The following is a 24,868-nucleotide window of genomic DNA, read 5'->3' as shown; positions in this document are numbered from 1 at the left end:
CAGTCAGAAAGTAAGTAACAATGACAATTTTAACATTGACACCATCTGACACTTGCCAAGTTCCACAAGATCTCTCCTAAATAATGTAATATTTGCATAGTACTATTGCCATTTTCTTTTATAAGGCTACCAAAACCACTTTTCAAATGATCATTTTCGGATTTTTATCTGTGAAATGTTTGTTTGTTTGTTTTCATATAATTAATATTCTATGTTTTATATATAGATGGCCTCGACATACATGAAGTCAGATGATGTTTCCTCACTATATATATCTCAGGCCAGGCAGCTAGAAGATCAAGGCAAATTTAAGGAGGCAGAAAAGTAAATATTACACCATTGATTCAGTTATTTTTTCAATGAAATAGCATTTTTAGCTCCTTTGTTTCAAAGAAAAAGTTGAGCTATTATGATTGCTGTAGTGTTGTCATTGGGCAAAAACTTCTATCCAGCCTAGTATTCAGACATTTTATAAAGTTATCTACATGAAACTTGGAATATCCCTTTATAACATGCACATAAATATCAAGGTGAGAAAGTGACTGTGGTTGTATTTAGGGGTTAACAAATGTACCTGACTAACGAAACGCGACTGAAATAACTTGTCATATTATGGAATGACAGGGTGGCCTCGATATTGTGGTTGGCAACCTTTGAAATAAAGAAGAAAAAAAAATGGGTCTTAAAAAAATAAATCATTCTTATTAGTGGGTTGGTGTCAAAATCAAGGTGGTTGCAAAACGGGTTTTTACTGTAGTTACAATATTGTTATTAGTTCAAAAATACCATATATTTTGAAAATTTGATAGAAAATAAATGTGTAAAATGTTGAAATATTTACAGGTTGTTTGTTGCTGTGAAGGAACCAGATCTTGCTATCTCTATGTACAAGAAGCAGAAAATGTACAATGACATGATTCGCCTTGTTAAAGTGCATCATAAGGACCTAATTCAAGATACATATCTCCACTTGGCTAAGGTAAACTATAACTTGTATATCACAAGCATTGAATCAGGGTGGATTAATTGTCCCAAGAGAGGAATCTAAATGTCAGTGGAGCTAAGCAGGTGCCTTTCAGTGCCTGAAATTATTGATTACACACTGAGGAACATCTAGAGCAGTTTTCATTCACCAGTTAACTTTCACCATATGCATATATGACTGTTGCAGTGTTAATATTACATTAAACTCAATGGGGGAAAATAAGTATTTATAAAGGATATTTATATATTTAATGTATCTAGTATATCTGATCCTGTTCTGCAAAGAAGGTTAGATTTTTTTTCTGTTGATAATTTGTAATTTTCAAAGTAAATTGTATCCCTCTCTATTTAGATCAACAATTACTTATCCTTAGAACTATGTTTATTATAGAAGAGATTTTGTGTACCTTTACACGTTGTTGCATTGTTGCAGGAATGTGAGACTGACAATAATCTGAGACAAGCAGAACATTATTATTGTGAAGCTGGAGATTGGAAGGCTGCTGTCAACATGTACAGATCACAAGATATGTGGGATGAGGCACACAGGGTACACTCTTAAAATACTTCCTTACTTTACTATAACTTTTGTTACATTTGCTTCTGGAAATATGCAAATGCTCCCATAGATTGTTAATAGTTTTATGATATCTCCTTTGACTTTGGCATGATTATGAAAGTTGTCTTCAAAGAAATTGAAAAATGTCAATAATTTCTCAAACAAATAATTTCTTCTTTAACATCTTAAGTAATGGAGGGCAGAAACAAAATATTACATGTAGTACATTTAACATGACCTATTTAGATTAAAACTTGATTCTTCAGAATTTTTCACTAAATTGATTTTATTTTATAACAGGTGGCTAAAGCCCACGGTGGACAGACAGCTTCTAAACAAGTAGCTTACTTGTGGGCTAAGAGTCTTGGTGGAGACTCTGCTGTGAAACTTCTCAACAAGTTTGGTTTACTGGAGGCTGCAATAGATTATGCTGCAGAAAATTGGTGAGATGTTATGATGTTTGAATTTTTAAAGATAACCAAATTATTGTCAAGAAACTTACATAGCTTGATAAATTCTATAAATGGCAGACAAAATGTGTAGTTATGGGATATCAAGATAATGAAAGTTGACTGGAGAATAAACTTTTTGTCTTGAAACATTTCTTTTTATAGCCTGAACAATATGTACTTTTGTTCAAAATGATTTGATTGTTTTAGTGCATTCGACTTTGCGTTTGAGCTTTCACGAATTGCTATGAAGAACAAGCTCCCAGAGATTCATTTAAAGCATGCCATGTACCTGGAGGATGAAGGAAGGTTTGCTGATGCCGAGGCAGAATTTGTTAGGGCAGAGAAACCAAAGGAGGCTGTTCTTATGTAAGTATTGGAGACACCCATGAAACAGCAGTTTATTGTTGAACACAATTTTCATAATGATACTTTGACAGACTGTCCTGTTTTAATGGGATCGCAGTCAAAATCACTTCTGCTTCAGGTCCTTTTAAATGATATTTTTAAAAGCTTGAAAGACTAGTTTAGTGAGCTAGTTTACCAGGAACTAGTAAGAATACCATCCACTGAGTTTAACATGTAATTATTTAGGTTCTCTAGATATTTAAAAGCATCTAAGTTTTTCATTTGACTTTTAAAAGTAAATAGTAATAAATAATTAGTTACCTATTCCTTACTTTAGTTGGTCTCTTTACATTATGCATGGAAATACATTATTTTAACTATACATAAAATGATGTGTATATATATATTCCAATTCAGGTATGTACACAACCAGGACTGGGACTCGGCTCAGAGAGTGGCTGAAGCTAGTGATCCAGATTCTGTTGCAGATGTTCTGGTTGGTCAGGCAAGATTTGCCTTTGAGGAGAAAGAATATGCCAAGGCTGAGACATACTTGCTAAGAGCACAGAGGCCTGAGCTGGCAGTGAAATATTACAGAGTAAGTTATAAATACTGTTAGTAAGGTAGGAATTTTTCAAACCCGTATTATTTTAAACAGAAAAAACTTTGGTTGTTAGATTAGACAAAGTGAATTTCAAGGGCAGACATCTGAGCATAAACAATTTCTCCTGTAGGCAAACTCTTCTATATCTTTCAATAGATTTCAACCAAACTTGAACAGATTGGTCTTCATCAAGTACCCTTGTGCTTACTTAACAGGATTTGGAATTGCATCAATTTTTACAGATTTTTGGCCTTCATTTGTTCTTTTTACATACTGTTTGTAATATTGATAGAAAACCTGGTTTTGTGATATTGATAGAAAACCTGGTTTTGTGACAATTTTCTGTCACTTGTTTGGATTTCTTAAAGGGAAACACATTCATGAGTTTGTGGGATAATGTACTGACTTGGCAAATTAACATTTTTTAAATCTCTGATGTTTTAGGACTCTGGTATGTGGCAGGACGCACTGCGTGTATGTAAGGAGTATGTTCCTCATAAGTTACAGCAACTTCAAGATGATTATGATAGAGAAATGACAGATAAATCTACAAGGTATAACATGAAAATATAGTACTTTTTACATCTCTTTAGGTACATCCTGCATTAATATGTTTCTATTATAGCATAAAAGTTGTTTTCATTTTTAAATAATTTGACAATTAAACAATGTAGGCCAATATAAAAACTTTGAGATCTGGTTAGAACTAATTGAAATCTGAAATAAATATATATCATCTAAATTCCTATATATTACTTTTATAAAACAGAGGTGCTGAGTCAATGCTACAACAGGCAAGGGATTGGGAATCATCTGGGGAATATGCTAGAGCTGTGGAATGTTATCTCAAGGTCACAGATCAACTTACCAACGATAAAGAGGTCTTGTCTAAATGCTGGATGAAGGTTTGTATGGTTTATGTCAATAATATATTATACCTTTTACTTATATATATCTAATCTGTATCTTAGAACACAGACATATCCAAAATATATTATTGAAGTTCCTGGACTTGTATGTTTAAAGACAAAATGTGTCAAAGTAATTTTTTCATTTGTATTTCTTCAATACTTATGTATTTGTATTAGAGCATATGAAGGAATTTTATTCATAAACAGTTTGCATTGTCCACTTCTTTTAAAAAAGGAACTATAGTGTTAATGTTAATATTATATAGGGAGCAGATTTAGCTATAAAGTTCCTAGGACAAGAGAAGGCAGTCCGTGTTGTAGAGATAGTTTGTCCAAGACTGGTAGAACAAAGGAAGTTTACAGCTGTAAGTATCGTTAACATGTTGACACATCAAACTAGATGTGCATATAAAGGATCTCTGAAGTAGAATTTTTAATAATTTACAATATTTTTGATAGGTTGTTATATTTACTAAGGACTTACTAAAATAAAAAGTTATTGTTGTATTGATAGCATTTAGATAAGCCACATACAATGAGGTAATATACCTGGCTAATATTGATGATGTATGATCTAAAATCTCCATAAATGCGAACTCACATACCAATCATTTTATATTACAATTGCAAATAATCACAATTTAGAAATAAGACTTAAAAACAATGTGACTTAGATTGAGAAGACAAACATAAATTTGTATATTTTGACTGTGTCATTATTTATAACCTTACTTGTTTAGGCAGCAGAGTTGTACCTGAGTGTTGACCTAGTTAAGGATGCCATTGACATGTTTATGGCAGCTGAGGAGTGGGGCAAGGCTAGGAAGGTGGCCAAGGAGCTTGAACCTAAGTATGATTCTTATTTATACATGTTTCTAACATTGATCATTGTTTTATAGAGGCTTTGATGAAGTGTTGAGTTTTAAACTCTTGATTACATTATAGCATTACATTTTCTGTGCATTGGGTAAAACTTTACTTGGTATGAAAGTTGAGTTACACAATTGAACTGAAGCATTGGAAATTCTGTGAACCCCCTTTTTCATAAGTATCTTTATTGTGATAAGTATCAATAACTGTCAGCATTTTTAGACATTTTTTGTCTTCTAAATACACAGTACACATATGTTTGAACTCAATTACATATAATAATGTGTTTGTGTTACAGGTATGAGGCATATGTTGAAGACAGATACAAGGAATCTTTAAAGAGCCAGGGTAGAGCTGATGTGGTAAGTTTATATTATCATACATATCTGCTACAAATGCATATATGCTTATTGAAAACTGAACTTTGGCATATACTTTTTATATGTATAGATATTGAATGGTGAAAAAATATGATGAAGTTTGTAGTGTTTGTTAAAAAACCATATTTAATCATATAATTACTTAATATATATCTAATGTCATAAGGTTTGGAAAGATTTAGATTAAGTTTTGAAATATAATCAATAAAGCTAGTATAGGTTTATTATTCTGTTGAATATATTGCAGCTGGCGGGTGTTGATGTTGTAGGAGCTATAGACATGTATATAGAGAAAGGAGAATGGCAGAAAGCCCTGGATACAGCTGAGCAACAAAACCCGAAGGTCCTTCATAAATACGCTGCCCTGTATGCCACACATCTTATCAAGGGCGGAGATACATTGAGAGCTATGGATGTGTATGTCAAGTATGGTGCTCCAGCTAATGCACAGGTATTATGGTAGAGCTATCTATGTTAAATACAGTTATTGTCATAATATAAAGAGGAATATAAAGTGATTTATATATTGCAAGACCTTGCTTTACAGTCAAACTTAAATAAAGATGTTTAAACTAAAATTATTTGAATAAACTTCATTTGTTTTCAATAATGATGGTCTTAATCTATCAGTAAAGCTAAAAGATCTGTATATATTTTTATTCTTATTCTGCGGCTCAAAATTAAAAATGAAAACTAAACAAACATGATAAATATACACATTCTTAGATGAAGAGTACAGTACATGAAATAGGGGGAAAAGTAATATTAATATGTATTTGTATTTAATAATATTTCAGAATTTCAACATCTACAAAAGAATCTTCAATGATGTATTATCAATGAAAGACTTAAACAAACCTGAGGCTTTCAGAACATGGGCTGATCTGAGGGACATGCTGTATGATTTGGTGGGTAACCTCTTACATAAGTTTTTCCTAACAAATGCATGATTTTTACATCTTTTATTGAAAATTTGCTCAAGAATATAGCAGACATTTTTGAGACATTGTTAAAGCATTTTATATGTATATGTAGTTAAATCATGCAGCTTTACAGTTTATTTGATTTCTCTAACAATCTGTATTTTAGACTGAGAATATGAGGAAATCCCCTGATGCCAACGGTCCTGACCATGAAGAGTTTGAGAATTTCATGGTTATAGCTCATTACTATGCTACAAGATCATCAGCCATGGCTCATAAATCTCTGGATTCTATTGCAACCAAGCTATCTGTATCAATGTTGAGACATACAGATGTCATACCAGCTGATAAAGCTTTCTTTGAGGCTGGCATGATGTGTCGTGTAAGTTATATATTTACCTTGATAAAGCTACTTATAAGGTCAGCATGAAGTGTCATATAGTTACACATACCATGCTAAATTTTTCAATTGACTTGTTTGGAACCGGCCTTTATAAATGTGCATGTATATTTTTGTGAACTGTAAACTAGTGTATATATCGAGAAAAGTACTTTGAATAAAATAGCTAGTGAGTATTGTATGAAAGTGCTAACAGGAAATGACTTTGAATAGGAAATTTTTAATAATTTAATTAATAATTTATTGCTAAAAAGGAACCAGTGTTACTGTGATTCTCCTAAAATACAGTAATGATTTAAGTGAATTATGACATTTGTTTTGCAAAAGATACAATTGTATTTGTGATTTGCAATTTTTATCTATTTTTTAGGCAATAGGTTGGGACAACATGGCATTTGTGTTCTTGAACAGATATCTTGATATCTCTGAGGTAAATATTTATCACAAAACTATCGTGCTGTAAATTAGAATTTTAAAACAATTCATGAAACGAAGAATTGATGAAATATTTTGTATTAAGATTGTTATGATGTAATGTTTGTAGAAATAAACATAGGAGTTGTTACATACATGTAGTATGTAATAGTTTGTTAATTGAACATAATAACTGATTCTGGTTATTTTCAAAGATATTGAAAATCCTATTTTGAATGATTATTTTATGTTCCATTTTAAAATTAAAAACCTTAATTGTTGAATTTTGTTATTTATACTGATGTACACCAGCTAATTTTCTGTAATTTGATAGCATCACATTTTTATTATCATAAGAAATAAATCATTGCTGATTAGTAAATGTAGTTTGTTAAAATTAACATTGTATCCTTTCATTGTTGATTGTAACAAAAGTGAGGACAGTTATAAACTTGATGTTTTACAGGCTATAGAAGAAGGCAGTCTAGATATGATAGATCATAGTGACTTTCAGAGAACTGACATTCCGTTTGAGATACCACTACCTGAGAAACCACATCTTACAGTAATTATTATTATTTCACTTATTTCTTAATGTCCCTTTTAGAACCATGAATTTTAGTGTCATGAATAAGGCATTCTGTGTTATTTGATTTCTTATTTGTATTACTAAATTTAAGAAAAACTAAACATTTAAATATCTGGAAAAATTTCAACTCTCAGAAGCATTAAAAACAATAAAATTACATGAAAATTGCAGACTTGGTTTGATTGATTCTATACATGAGGGATAATGAAAAAGTGCAACCTCCCAATTTTAAGCATCCCCAAAAGATCTAGTTTGATTTATCCTCATACTTGTGAAAGTTAAAAGTTTTAAATGATTTATGAGTCAAACTGTCAGTACTTCTTTGCAGCAAAATTGTTATCAAAATTTCTTAATTTAAAATTGAAATCCTATACAAGACACATGGGACATTTGCAAAGATAAAGCAGGACAAGTACCCTACCCTGTTTTAGTTTGGTTGTTTTAGTTTGGTTGAATTTCAATTAGAACAAAATTGAATTTTAGAAACACCAAGAGTACATTAACCAAGTATAATTTGGCTTGAATGTTTTGTTTGATTTTATTTTTTTAGAAAATTTAATGAGTTTGTGCCACATTTTTGTTAGGATTATTGACATTATCTTATTTTCTTGTTTTTGGATTTCTGGTTTTTCAAAAGGTACTCTCTTTAATTTCACAAATGAAGATATTGACAGTATTTTACAGTATTGGAATTTAGTCATATATGTGTTTGCTCTTTAAAAATATAATGGGTTGTTTGGTAATAAAGTTTACTGTGGCAACTACTGTATCTTAATTGATACTGCTTTATAAAGGTACATAAAGGGGGTTAAAAAGTCTATCTTTCATGAAAGAGAAATGACTTACATTGCATGTCAATAACTTTCAGTCTCAGCAACATGAAGATATTAGAGAGTGGGTATTAGCTATATCAATGGACCAGCAGATAGAACAAAGTTTACCAAAAGATGAGAGAGGTTGTTTTGAGGGCAGTCTGACAGCTCCTGACTCTGGTATCAGAGCTTTACCCTGTGTTATCACTGGTGAGTACAACTCATTTATCTCATATAATTTAGCTGGTTAGATTGTTAGCTCACCTGAGCACATTGTGTTTATGACCAAGTTTTCAGTATTATTGTCTGTTCATTGTTTTTCATCTGTCTGTCTGTTGCTAGGCCACATTTGTTTCAAATGACATTATCTCCTTTCCAACCACTTTGCCAAATTTTGTAACACTTGCCTAGGATGTTCCTTGCATGATCTGTATCAAAGTTGTCCAAAGTGTTCTGGCCCATTGTGCAACTGTACAGTTTGATGAAGCTTAAGATAAAAAATTAATATTGCAATCTTCAAAAATTTCTTCTTTGCTGAAATCACAATGAATTTTATTATGTTTTGTAATACAGGTTACCCTGTGTTGAATAACAAGATGGAATTTAAAGCCCCTGGTAAGGTGGCCAACAAGGATGACTGGAACAAGTACTTGATGGCAACAAAGGTTTGATATTCTCCATTTTCTTTGATATAAAAAAAAACAAACATCTTAAATAGCAAAAATAGCAAAACATCCTAGAAAAAAGGTCCAAAAATAAAATGTTGCATGTCACTGGATGATTGGATATTCTGTTTTGAATCAGTTAAATCTTTATAAAAGGATTAGTGCATTGCTCTAATACCTTATTTCATGTTTGAAATTGAATTAGAAATAACTCTTTTATACTACCAAGTAAAGAGTGGAGCAGATTTTTACTGATCTTGGGTTGTTACAACTCTGACATTCTGAACCTTCATACAGGATTTTTATGCCCCCACAATGTGGGAGCATATAGCGTTGCACTTGTCCGTCCGTCCGTACGTCCCGAAATCTTGTGAACGCAACTCCTCTAAAACCGGATGGCAGATTTTGCTTAAACTTACAGGGATGAACAACCTTAATGTGTAGATGGTAGTAAAGGAAGGAATTTTCGCTGTGACCAAATTTAACAGAATTATGGCCCTTTGTTGATTTTTTCCCTAGTACTATGTAGAAATTTTGTGAACGCAACTCCTCTTAAACCGGATGGCAGATTTTGCTTAAACTTACAGGGATGAACAACCTTAAGGTGTAGATGGTAGTAAAGGAAGGAATTTTTGCTGCAACCAAATTTTACAGAATTATGGCCCTTTGTTGTTTTTTTCACTATATACTATGTAGAAATTTTGTGAACGCAACTTCTCTTAAACCGGATGGCAGATTTTGCTTAAACTTCCAGGGATTAACAACCTTAATGTGTAGATGGTAGTAAAGGAAGGAATTTTTGCTGCAACCAAATTTTACAGAATTATGGCCATTTGTTGATTTTTGTGCCCCCACGATAGTGGCGGGCATTTAGATTTACCCTTGTCCGTCCGTCCTTCCGTCCGTCCGTCCTTCCGTCCGTCCTTCCGTCCGTCCGTTCTCTTTTGTGTCGCACGTAACTCAAAAAGTATTTAACCTAGAGTCATGAAACTTTACAGGAATGTTGATCAGCATGTGTAGTTGTGCACCTGGGTATTTTCCTCTGAATATATTTAGTATTTTTAGAGTTATTGCCCTTGACTTAGTAAAATTTTGCAATTTTCAACTTGTGTCGCACATAACTCAAAAAGTATTTTACCTAGAGTCATGACACTTTACAGGAATGTTGGTCAGCATGTGTAGTTGTGCACCTGGGTATTTTTGCCTGGATATTTTTAGTATTTTTTTAGAGTTATTGCCCTTGACTAAGTAAAATTTTGCAATTTTCAATTTGTGTCGCATGTAACTCAAAAAATATTTGACCTAGAGTCATGAAACTTTACAGGAATGTTGATCAGCATGTGTAGTTGTGCACCTGGGTATTTTCGTCTGGATATTTTTAGTATTTTCAGAGTTATTGCCCTTGACTTAGTAAAATTTTGCAATTTTCAACTTGTGTCGCTAATAACTCAAAAAGTATTTGACCTAGAGTCATGAAACTTTACAGGAATGTTGATCAGCATGTGCAGTTGTGCACCAGGTATTTTCGTCTGGATTTATTAGGTATTTTTAGAGTTATTGCCCTTCACTTTGAAAATTTTTGCAATTTTCAACTTGTGTCGCAAGTTTCTCAAGAAGGATTTGACATAGTCATTAAACCTTATGGGCAGGTTGCTCAGCATATTTTAGATTTGCACCTGGGGTTTCGCTTGTGGATTTATCCAGTATTTATAGAGTTATTTCCCTTGACTTAGTAAAAAGATTGAGAGAACAGTGGCGCGGTGGGGGCACCCGTGTCCTATGGACACATTTCTAGTTTCACTATATACTATGTAGAAATTTTGTGAACGCAACTTCTCTTAAACCGGATGGCAGATTTTGCTTAAACTTCCAGGGATTAACAACCTTAATGTGTGGATGGTAGTAAAGGAAGGAATTTTCGCTGCGACCAAATTTAACAGAATTATGGCCCTTTGTTGATTTTGAGTTTTCAACTTGTGGGACATGTAGTCCAAAAAATATTTGACCTAGAGTCATAAGATTGACAGAACAGTGGTGTGTGGGGGCATCCGTGTCCTATGGACACATTTCTAGTTTTAACTCATTTGTCAACAAAATATTGCAAATACAGAAATATAAAAAGAATATAAAATGAAAACAAATCCAGAAAACTTAAATATTTCTAACCAAATGTTATGACAGTTTCTACAGTAATGTTTCCATTCCAGTGTAATATTTTACATATGTTGTTGATATCAATGTGTGTATACAATTATTTAAATCATTGTGATGTTGTATATTTCAGGTGTCTCACAGTTCAGAGTTACAAGATGTGCTGAAGTTTATAGGGGTCTGGTGTGGAGCTACCCCTAATCCTAGTTACTCTTTCCAGTAAAATACAGCACAAGATAACAGGAAAATGTAGACTTTTACGACAAAACAAATAACCTAGTTATACTTAACATGTGATTTACATTGTAATTGTGACATAAAAGTTGTAAATGATTCTAATGAATAAAAAAAAGACTTTACATGTATTTGGAGAATTAACTTAAAATTCATGCTAAACTGAAATATATTATCATGAAGTGAAATTATGTACATGTAAGAAAACAGTCACAAATTGGATGTTTATCTACCAGTAAACATTCAAACGTTCAAATTAATTTTTGTATTGTGACTTTTTAAACTGTTTTTTTAATGTCATAATGGTGTTATTATTTTTGTTTACTGTCAACTAACTTGAATTCATGAAATACTATTTAAAGTAAACTGCAGTTCCTGTTAATGATACCTTTACATACTTGACTGATCTGATTTTCCGTCCATACGTCTATTTATTTTTTTCTCTATTATTGTTTACTTATATATTTGAAAAAGAACAAATAAACTGTAAGTAGTGTAAAAGTTTTGTGTTTTATTTGCAAATCCATGCTTCTTTATGTGATAGTATAGGAGAGAAAAAATACAGATTGACCAAAGTTTCAGCAACGGAATATAATGAAAGTATGCGCAGCTATAACTTGTACACACAATTGATTGTTCTTTGAACTCCCACGTTGTTTATAAATTCAAATTTATAAATCTATATCTATAAAAAAAATTAAAAACAGTAAAATACATGTATATTGTTTCTGTAACCTTATGACCTGTTCATCAACTATTTGTAACACAGAATGTCAATTTAATCTAGTATACAGAATGTCAATTTAATCTTATAATACTTGTACATAAATATTAAACTTAAACAGAATGAAATGTTCTGAAACAAAATCAGCTCCTATTTTAATAGGTTTGGTGACAACTTCATGCATGCCCACTGACATTTAATAAATTAGACACAAGTTTCTTTTATTCTAGGTATTCTGTAATCATTTTAATCACAATACATGTATAAACAATAATTTTATAATGCACAGATAGTAGTAAATACATTGATCAATAAACTATGAGGAAAGCAGAGGCTTAGTGGTTAAGAGTTTGCCTCTCAATCAAGGGATCCGACTTAGGTTCTTCATATGACCACACACACTAGTATATATACACCAGTACTGTACATGTATATAGAGCCACACTTCACCTCTTGCTATTATAGCCAGCCAAAAATATAGCTCGATCGATTAGAGCTTGAGACTTGTATTCTTGACAGTGTGGGTTTGATTCCCAGGCTGGCTAACTAAAATTACTAATTAGTCTATGGATGAGACTTTAAATCGAGGTCCCGTGTATGCGTGCTAAACACTTGGCACGCTAATGAACCAGGAGAAGCATTTGGTTCTGTAAGATGTTCCTAAACTAGTAGTACTGTTATCTCACCTAATGACATTTATAGAATCAGCATGACTTTAGATTCAATTTAATGATAAGCCTGTTCTGATACTTTGGTTATGAGTATGTACTGTTGATTTAATTTGCATTTGGGTCTGGTTTCATTGCGAGATTAGAGGCTGTCAGTAGGATTTCATTGATAAAAATGCTCAGCTTATAGAGGAATAATGGTGTAGGTGTAGAACAATAGACTATGTCTATGAAAAAGAGTTTTGACATTATGGAAAATAACAAAGAAACATAAAACTATTTTACCAGCAGTTGTTTTAATACCTTCAACGCTTAAATTTCCATTTATTTTAAGGTGTCTCTATTAATTGTACAATGGAATAATTTAGTGTTGTTCTACCTGTAATATATTCCGGAGAACAAACGGTATAGTACGGTAAAAAGACAGGCAAGCCGAGAACCAGTTACTACTTCCGGATTTACGTCAACGGCTGAAAATCAATTATTTTACAGATTTTAAGTGATTAAGGGGTAATTATTAAGATGTATATTGAAATTTATTACTTAAACTAATTTATAATGTAAAAAACAATGAATTTATCTTGTTCCATAGTTTTAAGAAATGTTCGACCATCTTGCAAAATCTCACTAAAAATAATCTGATAATCTGTCTGTAAAATAAAAACAATCGATATTTTATTATTGTCGGGTTTCCTTAATTCAACCCTGTGATAGAGTCAACTAATACTGTTTTATATTTATATCAATTCTTTAGATGTGAAAGGACACCTGTCAGGATGAGTGCTGGGCCTCTTATAATTGAGATTGTGCTGACCTGCTTTCTTGCTGCCATTCTCCTTCATCGTTATGGAGATCTACGGAAACAGCATGTTCTTGTAACCTTGTTTACATTTATTGCTTGGTACTTCTCTTTTATGATCATCTTTATCTTGCCCTTGGATGTATCAAGCGTAAGTAATAAGCATTTTTCAATATTGAGAAATGTAAATGTAATGTTTTAACAGTTTAATTTATTCATCAGTTTAACAATTTCATTTTCTCAAGTTTTTTCCAAAAGAAAATAATCTTAGTCTCTCGCACAAGTGCCAATGTCTCTAAAATCATGGCATCTTTAAATTCATGGATTTTTTTCACACCTGCATAAACTCATTGAAACCCTTTCAAACTGCCCGACAGTGATATAATATTTCTGGCACAAAGATCTGCCAAGGACTTGATTTTGCAACATTTGTGCTAAAAAATTGAAATGATGCAAGAAAAATAGGCAGCAAATGGCCATGGATATGTCTAAACTCTGTGCCGAACTTGAATTGGCACATGAATGAGCTTATATTTTAATCATTTGAACTAATTTGACCTACTATGACATAATTGTAGTCGTCTGCAAATCAACATACCATTCCATATGGCAGACTCTTATTATTTAGAGGTACCACTGACAAATACTAGACAAGTGTTACCAGGTGAAACTTGAACTGAACTGAGATTGAATAAGATAAATTTTTAGCTTACAGTACATGTGTAATTTGTTTATATTTTTATTCCGCATTATTTCTCATGAATGCGCTTAATATCACAAATATACATCAGTTGAGGGTAGAAATTTTAGATAATAGATGTGAAGTATAGAAAATATTCATGATTATGGTTGGTTTCAACTTACTTTATTGTATTAGATACAGCATTTGATATACATTGTAAAGTATCAAAATTGATATACTACTATAATGCTGGTGGTTTAATATTGGAAATCACATTTTGTATTTGATTTTTATCTTGTCAGACGTTTTATAAACAATGTTTAGAGGAGAGAACAAGAAGTTTACCTGTGACAACAACAACAACTATTGCACCTTCCAATGTTACAAGCAGTAGGAATGATACTACCACACCAAAACCAAGTAGTCATTTGCTGGTACGTAGAGCAGTGATTGAGGAACCATGTCAGATGCCAGTAAGTCATGTGCCAGATAATGTGTTACCAACGCTCTGGAAGATAGTGTACTGGACATCTCAATTCTTAACTTGGTGAGTACAGTAGTTCAAACAGGACAAAGCTCTGTGAGCTCAAAGTTATAAATAATGTTATTGCCTTTTGCTTTTAAGTCTTACAAACATTAATGTTTTAAATTGTGTTAAGCCAGTTCAGAGTACAACTCAAATGTTCATCTTTTAAACAGGTTTCTTCTACCAATGATGCAGTCATACTCTCGAGCAGGGGACTTCACTGTAGCTGGAAAAATTAAGTCTGCAGTGATAGAAAATGCTTTATATTATGGAACTTACTTTCTGATATTTGGTGTTTGTTTGATTTATGTTGCTGCAAGACCAGATCTAAATATTGATGGGTAAGTGTCATTTATGTAAAAAGTAATTTGGCAGGCCTATTTATAACAGTTGTTTTGTTTTTTTCATATGATCATGACAGATCAAATGGATAAATAATTCATATTTATGATAAAAAAAAAGAAATTCTCTCAATGCAACCATTTATTTTGTTGCCTGCATAAGGTCTAAAAGTCAAATGTCAAGGTTACAACAAAGGGTTATTTGGAAAATGCTTCCTTCCAAAATTGAATGGTGTTTTTAACCTTTTGTTAGTTGTATCCTTCCGTTGTTATTAATATCAAACATTTACTTTCATTATAGGGAAAAGTTGAAGGTCATAGGTGTTACAGCAAGTAACACCTGGGGATTATTTTTGTTGGTATTGCTGCTGGGATATGGTCTTGTGGAGGTTCCCAGATATGTATGGAATAATGCAAAGCACTCTTATATGTTGTCAAGAACATATTTCAAAATTGCAAAACAGAGTACCGAGAAAACAGAAGCTGAGGAAAATCTTGAAGATGTTCTGGAGGTAAATAATGAATAGCTTACTAAAGTTATGAAAAAATCTTAACAGAATTGTCTGATAACACGAATATTTAAATTGTTATATTCATTAACAAGTTAAGCAAATATGAGCTGCGCCATGACAAAACCAACAAAGTGCGTTTGCGACCAGCATGGATCCAGACCAGCCTGCACATCCGAGCAGTCTGATCAGGATCCATGCTGTTCACTTACAAACCCTATTACAAGTAAAGAAACTGATAGCGAACAGCATGGATCCTGATCAGTCTGCTCGGATGCGCAGGCTGGTCTGGATACATGCAGGTCGCAATCGCACTATGTTGGTTTTGTCATGGCGCGGCTCATATATGTAATTATATGGCTTTTTAATGCAAGATATATCCCTAATTGTTTCACCTACTCTTTATTGCAGGAAGTTAAACAGGCCTCAGAGAAGATACGTTACAACCATTCCCTTAGAAGACATGTAGAAACTATTCTTGAAAAGGTAAAATCTTATATATTTTCTTTTGAGGCAGATTTTAAAATCACACTTAGATGCTAAGGTGTTTCAAATAACAACATACAATTTGGTTATTGGTCCTGACCTACATAAAATGGTACACAAATCTAAAACAGATTGAAGTCTTTGTAAAAAACCTTAAAGGATCCAGACTGAAAAAAAATTTATAACACTATTTTTTCGGCATGTGAAAGTTCTTACTGTGTTAAGGTTTTGCTTACAGATTGTTCATTTGTTAGTCAAATGTAAGAGATAATTTAATATTCAAAAATTCTATTTGATTCAAAGTGTATCTGTTAAGTATTTTTAAACTATTAAGAGGTAAAAATATTACATTTTCTTCATTTTATTCAATATGTATTGATGTGTCTGGTAAAGCTGAGGATGACTGATACAGTTCAATTTATCAGGCATGTACTTACCTTGATGTAATGACATGATAAATACATATAACTCTATATGACAGTGTCCAGATTCGGTGAGGAATAGCGTGAGTCGGACAGAAGATTATGAAGACTATAACAAGAGTATAGAGACGCCATCGGAGAAAGCTCTTGTAAAGCTTCACCGTAATGTGATATATGCAATGCAGACTAATAAAAGACATCAGACTCAGTGGAGCATGATGATGCAGAAATCATTTGAACTGGAAGATCGTATACTCAATGATATGAGTATTGACAAACGGTACAAACATAGCTTTCCTGTGCAGAGAAACAGAATTGTACAGCGCTTTTTCACTCCAAATATAGGTAAAAGATTACTTGATTTTTCAATAGAATTTATCGAATTCTTAAACACTGTATAAATGACATAATTTTCAAAAAAAAAATTATAGATTGTGATTTTTGTGAAAAGATTGATATATATTTGTGTACTAGCAGTTATTTGATTATGATACTGTTTTGTACTGGTTAATGAAGGGTATATTGTACTGTGATATACATGATATTTGTTACTTACAGAGTGGTATTGGAGATGTTTATGTGAGCCGTGGGTATGTCGTATACTCGCTGTTATACTTACTATTGTATCATTCATGGTTGTGTGGTCCGAGTGTCTGTTCTTCATCAAAAGTCCAGTCCTCTCTATTTTTGCTGTATTTATTAACTTGGCCAAAGAAAACTATGATTATGTATACATTGAGGTAAGTTTGTTGTCTAGTGCAAACTTAGTTACTTGTTTTATGCATCTTGTATAGAAATAGTATAGAAATATTTTATTCTTTAAATCAGTAAGATTTGTTTTAGTTCAAAATTGTGAAACATACACTGTCAATATGTTATGATGCTTGTTTTAACAAAGCAAATCAAGATGCTTCAACTGTATAAAAAAATTTTTTAATATTATGCGATAAACATTCATGTAAAATTTGACTTATATAAATGTCCATTTCGTTCTTACTTTTCTGGTTATTTATTCAAATTTTAGATATATTTAAACATAAAGCTGTAATGTGTTATTATTTGTTATTTTCAGCTGGCAAGTATTTTGACTATTGCCTATCTGTGTACATGTGCATACTACAGCGTGTTTCAGATAAAAATTCTCAACTACTATTATATTGCTCCCCATCACCAAACCAACGAATACAGTCTTATCTTTACTGGCATGTAAGTACTTACCTTCTCCTATCATTTGTTAACCAAGTTTACGGAAAGAAAATACTGGTTATAAGATTAGACAGTTTCTTCTGTGAGCAAAAACTCATAGGTCGTCATATGACCTGGTGCATATTGTCTGGGTTTTTGTGATTTGAACATTTTTGACAGAAAAATGACCCTTTGTTGTTTGTTTTTTTTGTTTGTTTTCATGATTTATGTAATATTTTGTCTTCTGTGTGAAACTCTTGCCATACTTCTCGATGGATTTCAACCAAACTTTCACAGAACTATTGCACCTTCCAATGTTACAAGCAGTAGGAATGATAGAGGGTTTGTGATTTGGTCTTTTTTTTCGCATACATTATATAAAAAATACTTTGACTGAGCAACTGCTATATTTCTGGAAGAATTTCAAATTCACAGAAGTTTTTTCCCAAAAGTGTCCTGCTGAACACCAAATGTCTATTTCAGGCTGCTATGCCGTCTAACACCACCCATGTGTCTAAATTTCCTTGGATTAATCCACCTTGACAGTCATGTGACTCACTCTGAAAATATTCATGAAACTGCTTATACTTTGGTAAGTGTTTCACTTCATACTGTGTTATATTACTTATATATATACTGAAGGTTAAGCTAGATGTAGTGGGTTGTAACTTTATCAAATAAAAAACCAAGGTGTAATAGTTATTAACACAGCTTTTATATGATTATTTGATATGCTTTAATAACTCTTAAAGAGTTGATCACAAATAATATTTTGTATTGATCTTCTTCATATTTACATTTAATGATTTATTTATTATATAACAAGTTCAGTACTAATTTTCAGATTTGGTAGCATTGCAGCTAAACAATATTAACTTATCTGCTTACCATTGTATATTATATGTTAATAAATAAGTGATTGGCCCTGTTATTTGTCCGAGGGCAGTCGTATTGGCCCAAGGCCGAAGGCCGAGGACAAATAACAGGGCCAATATCAAATCACTTATTTATTGACAATTTTATTAAATAACTTCATGTACTAAATCATGACATGATTGTTTAGAAACTGAGAATATTTTGTTTCATTTATGCAACCTGTCGGCGTCTACACATAGACCGAGTTAAAACAAAATGGCTGCCATTTCCCAGTTTCTTGCAGAAATCTATATCATTTTTAGGCCCGCCTTTATTAGACAATCAAATTACTTCAAATGCGAGGTTTATATCTATATTACTTTTCGGCCCAGGGACGAAAAAAGTGATATAGATATTGGCACTGCTTTAAGGCAGGCCATTGTGTTATTGAACGTGGCAGGTGCTTTTTTATAGGACTAATAGCATATAGTTATTTAATATTGTTTGATACGCTTGTAGTAAATTAGTAGTAATTAGAAATGTAGTAAAAGTATCTTTTTTATGGCCCCTACGGACGGCATATTAATAAACCACCATCTGTCTGTGTGTCGCCACTTATTTAATCCTTAAATGCAGAAACTGACACTGCTATGTCCTTTGTCACTGTAATAGCAACAGGCCAGTCTGTACTTGTGCAATCTAACCAGACAGTGTTCTGTTTGCCGAATAATTTTCCAAATTTTCATCATGATATCCATAAAATTTATAATGAATTTAAACCGTTGTAAAGCGTGGGTTGTTATGAATTCTATAAGGTCACTTGTGAAATGACTAAATTATAAATGATTGAACATGATTGAAATTAGTTAGGATCTGTTCTCACAATGATATTCAAACATTGTAACATGTATTTTATAACTCATTTTCAGAATTTATATCGTGGTTACAAACATCTAAACCTTCCGGTAGTTTATGTCTCAATATTTTTGCATGACTAAGGAAACCAGATTGTTCCTAATACTAACAAGTCAAAAATAAATTTACATAATTATGATATTTTGAAACACATTTCACAAACGGTATTTGGTAAGAAAATTGTTATAGATAGGTATGAGTGAACTAACGTAACAAAAACTTGATATATCAAAGTGAAGGTGGAAAATTTCTTGTTGAATGAAAATATTTCACTTAAAAAATAAGAATCAAGGTGACAGTTTATTTTCAGGTTATATAATGGTTTCACTGTTTTAAAGTTGTACAATATGATTATGGCTGTTGTTTTGTTTTTTTTAAATAATGATTTTGAAGGAAAATTCTAATATGATGATATTTTACCTTCCTTAATTTTTGGTAAAAGTTACTAACTGCATGCCTTGAAAGAAATACCTTTTAAACAGATTTCTATAGTAAGAACACTTGCTATTCAATTAGGTAAAAACTTGTTTGTTTTGTTGTTTTTTTTTTTTGCAGTAAGTAAGTGTAATTTTAGTACACATTAATTAAACAGGGACATTGGTTTTATCCACATTAATCCCAAAGTCTCTTTGTAAATAGTGACACACAAGATTATATTTCTAAATTATGTTGATGATTAGTTGATAGAAGGGAAATTCTTCACATGTTTATCCTGGATGTAAATTTTTAGGACATTTTAATTATTTTTTTTGTAAGTTTGTGTGGTTAAAAATAGAATTGATTTTTGCTTGTTTTAAATTGTAGCTACATACCATTTTATATTTTGTTAACTGAAATTAAATAATTCAACATATTCATTGATATTTCAGATAATGGGCCATATGGATGTGATACCAATAATATCAGATGGTTTTAATATATATTTCCCGATAATGATAGTGTTGTTGTGTATATGCACCTACTTTAGTCTTGGTAGCCGTATACTACACTTCCTGGGCATTAATCAGTTTATAGGAGACGATGATCTGACCTCGGAACTTGTTGATGAAGGCAAGGAATTAGTTAAAAGAGGTATATATGCATTTTATTGATAGCAGATACGTGGATGAATAAAGATATTTGAATTGAATTGATAATATGTTGATGAAATTTATTGTTTTGCTGGATTTTTAAATTTTTTTTTATCACTACTAGAGGTTATAATGACTAACCAATGTCACAAGTGTAGGTACAGGTTACTCTGAGCATCAGTGAAAGACGTTTAAATCCATTCTACTTTTTGATAGAGATAGTACATTTTAAAAGGAAAGTTTTAAAGTTCGGTTACAGGGGTGTGGAAATCCCATGCCCGACTTGTCCGACTGGGGACTTTATGCCTGCGGACAAGTAGATTTTTCCATAGAACTTGTCCGTGGACAAGTGAAAATCTGATCCAGTAGGAAAAACAAAATACTGTATTTTTGTTGCTTATCAATGGGGAACATTTATTGTAGTAAGTTAAGTTATGTTTCTTGGTTAACTATGAGGAAATACACTTTTTCATATCAATCATTTCAACCCATGGAAGAACTCTTGTAGGAAAGCAGGCTCCTTGATACATGCAGGTCATATGGAGGAACCTAACTCTTTATTTAAAGTAGATTTTAAAATGCACATTTGGTAACAATTGTAAAGTTGTTTTGGTTCAAATTTTTTCAAAAGGATAATTGTTTGGACATCATTCATTGCTTTATAAGAGTTGTAGATTGTTTCCTTAAACTACAGAAATGATGTCTGGTCTTTACTAAGCAAATCTGTTCACACTTTACTATATGAAAGGACACTGTTACCTCTAATTAACTTTTGTTTAAACACATGGCCAATGTTTTGTATTTTCATATGGGCAAGTACAGTTGAGCTGCGGACAAGTAAAAATTTCTGGCCAACTTGTCCATGGGCAAGTGGCAAAATTTCATATTTCCACACCCCTGGGTTATATTATAGTTGAATTAAACTTTTATGCAAGAATTACAATCAGCATGTTTTTATATTACAGAGCGGCGTAGATTAGATCGTGTTGCTGATACTGAGGCAAGACGTAGAGAATGGAATACAAGGTTTGGAGATGGGAGTAACTTAAATAGATCTGTTGGGGCCAGGATGGACTCACCTGAAGATATGAAAATAAGATCTGGATCTTCTAATCAAGGTCAAAACTTTGTTACATGATTGAGACAGAATTATTAATCTTGTTTATCAAATGAAGCAAGCAACTGAAAAATTTAATTTTAAATGTATAAGTTTTAAATAGATAAATAATAACTGTCAGGTTTTCGCAACCGTAAATGTGATTAATTTATCGTCAAGGGTAGGATAGCCTCAATAACTGTAAGAATAAAGTAACGTAAAATAAACTTTTTTTGTGGTGAAAGAGAATGAGATTTGGAAATAAATTTCTGCCTACTTTTAAAAGGGAACAGTTAAGATAAAAAAAACAATGCAGTCGAAAAAAAATTTAAAGTAAAATTGATAGTTGTCAAATAATGAGTTTATATTGATGTTATAGGTAGCTACACGATGCCGAGGGTTCCTAATACATATGATAAGAGTGAGTTACTAAACGAGGCAGAACCAATAGACTATAGTGATGCTCCTGTAGAAGGCTACACATCACCAAATTCTGCAGCAGGCTACCAGGCTCAAGCCCAGCAACCAAGGATCAAACCACAGCGGCCAGGAACCAGGGTGCCACCAAGAGGAATCTTTGATGATGTTTGAGTAATAATAAATAACCACAAATCGTTGAACAATAGATCTTGGAGAATACTGGTTTATTTATCACTGTAACATTTATATAGCCATTACATGCAATTTGGTTTTCCATTTCATTTGTTATACTTATGTAGTATAATATCATATTAGATATAGGTGTGAATATTTGCTATGCTTGACTAAAAGTTTATTTTGTAGTTGGTTTTGATATATTGTTTTGATGTTGAACTATAAAACCATGTCAATTATGAATTTAATTAAACAATTTCTGTATGAAAGATTATATTCTGATATTTTAAATGGTTAAATAGATTATTTATCCTGTCCATGATGCAAAAACATCAAAATGTATTTTCTTTTTATGATGGAAATACAGTCTACAATTTAGTAAGTTATGGCATTTTTTACAGTCACCTACTTTTATTTTAAATTGTTGATTGTTTTCTTCAGTTATTAATTTTATAGGCTATGTAGTTGACCTTTAACCTGCTGTACTTGCATTATGAATTTTGCCAAGCTTTGAATTTAGAATAGTCCATTTAAAGTTTAAGGAATTTCAATAATAATATACGAAAATTGAGCTACCAACATTAGAGAGTCTGGTCAGATAGTAGTAATGTGCAGGCTGGCCTGGCTCTATACTAATGGCAAAAGCTATTTACTTTTAATTTCAGCAGTTAAGGTTTAAACTTCATTCAGATTTTATTAATTACTTTCCACTTAAAAAGTTTAAGGGTTAAACATAATTGATTATATTGCAAATATTTAGAGCTGTTCTGAATAGGAGAAATATTAAATACTCCCATGACTGATATTGTGGCATTATCATATGTTGATAAAGATATAATTTTTAATAATAAAGAAATCATTTTATTTTTCTAATTTCAATTTTCTAGTCCGTATTTGTTACATTTAATGTTGGTATATATATTATTTTTGTGTTTCTGTTTCCAAAATTGTTATAGGTCAAATTGTAGAGCTTAATTGATTTGAATGATATGTTATGACTTTTTTGTTTACTTCAATATCTTATTTTTCGTAATGTATGGCTGTACCTGTACATGACTGAAGCATATACAATCTGCCGTCTTGTAGTGTTAATAATTATGTCTTCAAATAGAATTAGACTTTTAAAACTTCTGCCTTTTTGCATGTATCATTTTATTATGTAAATAAAGCTATACATTACACGATGATAAGGGAAGGAATCAGATTTGCTTCTTTATATATGCATTCATAATCTGTAGGAAGAATTATTTTGGGATACATGGATAGAGTGAATTTATTCATATATTTGCTTCAATTTATAGTTAGTAATTTTTGTCAAATATTTTACATATAGTAATATTGTAAAGTCTTAAGCCACCCATACACAATTTGGGTTGAAAGAAAATATTGTAACATACCAGATATGTAGTATGTAAATATATTATAGACCATGTGATTCTGATATAGTTTTGATATTCTTACAGATGAAACATTATACAAGGATGTAAATTTTCGAAAGGATTTTTTTCATATGTGGACAGACCAACTTTTAGACTAGACCTTCAAGTAGTGAAGACTGAACTTAACTCAAATTTTGATTGGTTTTGGTACAACTGACTGTAACTTTATTATGTCTTCATACCTGGACAGAACAATCTTTAGGACAAGATCTCAAAGAAGGTTGATCTTGACACATAAATGACATTGACCTTTAAGGTCAAATATTTGGATTTTGTCATCTGTACATGACCTTGTGTCTAAGGGTTAAATATGAAATGCCTTTTTTTTTCAAAAACGTCCACTACAATGTTCTTTCTTTCATGTTTATTTTCCTTTAGAAAAAGATAGTAGGGAGTGTAGCACTACTCTAAGATAGTTCTTGCTGTTATTTGTAAATATCATTGTCAATTTAAATAGATTTGTGCAGCAAAAAATTGATAAGAAATCATCCTGTAATTGTGAATGAGTGGCTACAAGATTTTACTGTACAGTAAAAACCCTCAATTAAGACCACCATCGGGACTGGACCAAAGTGGTCTTAATTGCGGGGTGGTCTTAATTGTGAGTATTCCTATTGCTTACACACTTTACGACCATGTTCTATTTTAGTCATTTTGTGTGAATAAACAATATGTATCTTAACCTGCAAATATTAAAGTATGTTATAATGTTACATCTGGTGGGACGAAAACATTTCAGAAGCAATTCAATATCAAATTCTTTTTGATCTGATTTCAATATTAATTATTATATGATGTACATAATACACTCATCAAATAAGAAATTAATTCTTGATGTGGGGTATGATGTATAGGATTCGCGTTCATGGCAAAATCAATGTGCTTAGAGCAACATTAAACCACTCTCAAATCTACTTCTCACCTTATTTCAATACAAATAGTTTTTTGACACCTTGTGAAATAACGTGTCATGCCTAAGAGCATTTAAGCAGAAAATAACAGCATAACAACAAATTAAAGATCTAGGTAGGTGTTGACTTTAAATCTGTGGTCTCAATAGTGGGGTCAAATAAAGAACAAAATAGAGAATTGGGACTGAATCTAGTGGTCTTAAAAGTGGATAAGCAAGGTGGTCTTAATTCTGGATCATGTAACCATTGACATAAAGAACAGAAAATTCCGTTCTTATAAAAAATGGTCTTAATAGCAGGGTGGTCTTAATTCAGGGGTGGTCTTAAGGAGGGATTCTACTGTAGTTAGAACC

The 24,868-nt window shown here is 31.9% G+C and overlaps 2 protein-coding genes across 2 annotated transcripts in view; both read left to right on the top strand.

The window, feature by feature from the left end:
- The window catches only part of LOC132714153 (intraflagellar transport protein 172 homolog), a 30,187-nt gene extending 18,527 nt beyond the window's left edge, over window positions 1-11,660 (top strand). Inside the window, exons 26-44 of the mRNA XM_060696935.1 lie at window positions 227-324; window positions 844-979; window positions 1,418-1,534; window positions 1,844-1,986; window positions 2,203-2,361; window positions 2,758-2,938; window positions 3,389-3,498; window positions 3,714-3,849; window positions 4,122-4,220; window positions 4,596-4,705; window positions 5,024-5,087; window positions 5,353-5,556; window positions 5,903-6,013; window positions 6,195-6,410; window positions 6,799-6,858; window positions 7,309-7,407; window positions 8,300-8,453; window positions 8,817-8,908; window positions 11,193-11,660. Of these exons, the coding sequence (XP_060552918.1) occupies window positions 227-324; window positions 844-979; window positions 1,418-1,534; window positions 1,844-1,986; window positions 2,203-2,361; window positions 2,758-2,938; window positions 3,389-3,498; window positions 3,714-3,849; window positions 4,122-4,220; window positions 4,596-4,705; window positions 5,024-5,087; window positions 5,353-5,556; window positions 5,903-6,013; window positions 6,195-6,410; window positions 6,799-6,858; window positions 7,309-7,407; window positions 8,300-8,453; window positions 8,817-8,908; window positions 11,193-11,282 (2,379 nt within the window). The 3' untranslated portion in view covers window positions 11,283-11,660. The remainder of the gene's footprint in view (window positions 1-226; window positions 325-843; window positions 980-1,417; window positions 1,535-1,843; window positions 1,987-2,202; window positions 2,362-2,757; window positions 2,939-3,388; window positions 3,499-3,713; window positions 3,850-4,121; window positions 4,221-4,595; window positions 4,706-5,023; window positions 5,088-5,352; window positions 5,557-5,902; window positions 6,014-6,194; window positions 6,411-6,798; window positions 6,859-7,308; window positions 7,408-8,299; window positions 8,454-8,816; window positions 8,909-11,192) is intronic.
- Window positions 11,661-13,067: 1,407 nt separating this feature from the next.
- Window positions 13,068-24,126, top strand: LOC132714151 (G-protein coupled receptor-associated protein LMBRD2-like). Its single transcript, XM_060696934.1, has 13 exons — window positions 13,068-13,195; window positions 13,440-13,635; window positions 14,469-14,713; window positions 14,866-15,033; window positions 15,335-15,545; window positions 15,954-16,028; window positions 16,510-16,795; window positions 17,009-17,190; window positions 17,523-17,656; window positions 18,119-18,227; window positions 20,275-20,476; window positions 21,441-21,593; window positions 21,951-24,126. Exons 2-13 carry the CDS (start codon window positions 13,462-13,464, stop codon window positions 22,160-22,162), a joined length of 2,151 nt encoding a protein of 716 aa, XP_060552917.1. The 5' UTR covers window positions 13,068-13,195; window positions 13,440-13,461; the 3' UTR covers window positions 22,163-24,126.
- Window positions 24,127-24,868: the final 742 nt, after the last annotated feature.

Source organism: Ruditapes philippinarum, unplaced genomic scaffold, assembly GCF_026571515.1.
Source record: "Ruditapes philippinarum isolate M1 unplaced genomic scaffold, ASM2657151v2 ctg2326_1_1_1_1, whole genome shotgun sequence".
NCBI classification, from domain to species: domain Eukaryota; kingdom Metazoa; phylum Mollusca; class Bivalvia; order Venerida; family Veneridae; genus Ruditapes; species Ruditapes philippinarum.
The sequence above is the reverse complement of the archived record's forward strand: the minus strand, read 5'-3'. Positions and strand labels throughout refer to the sequence as shown.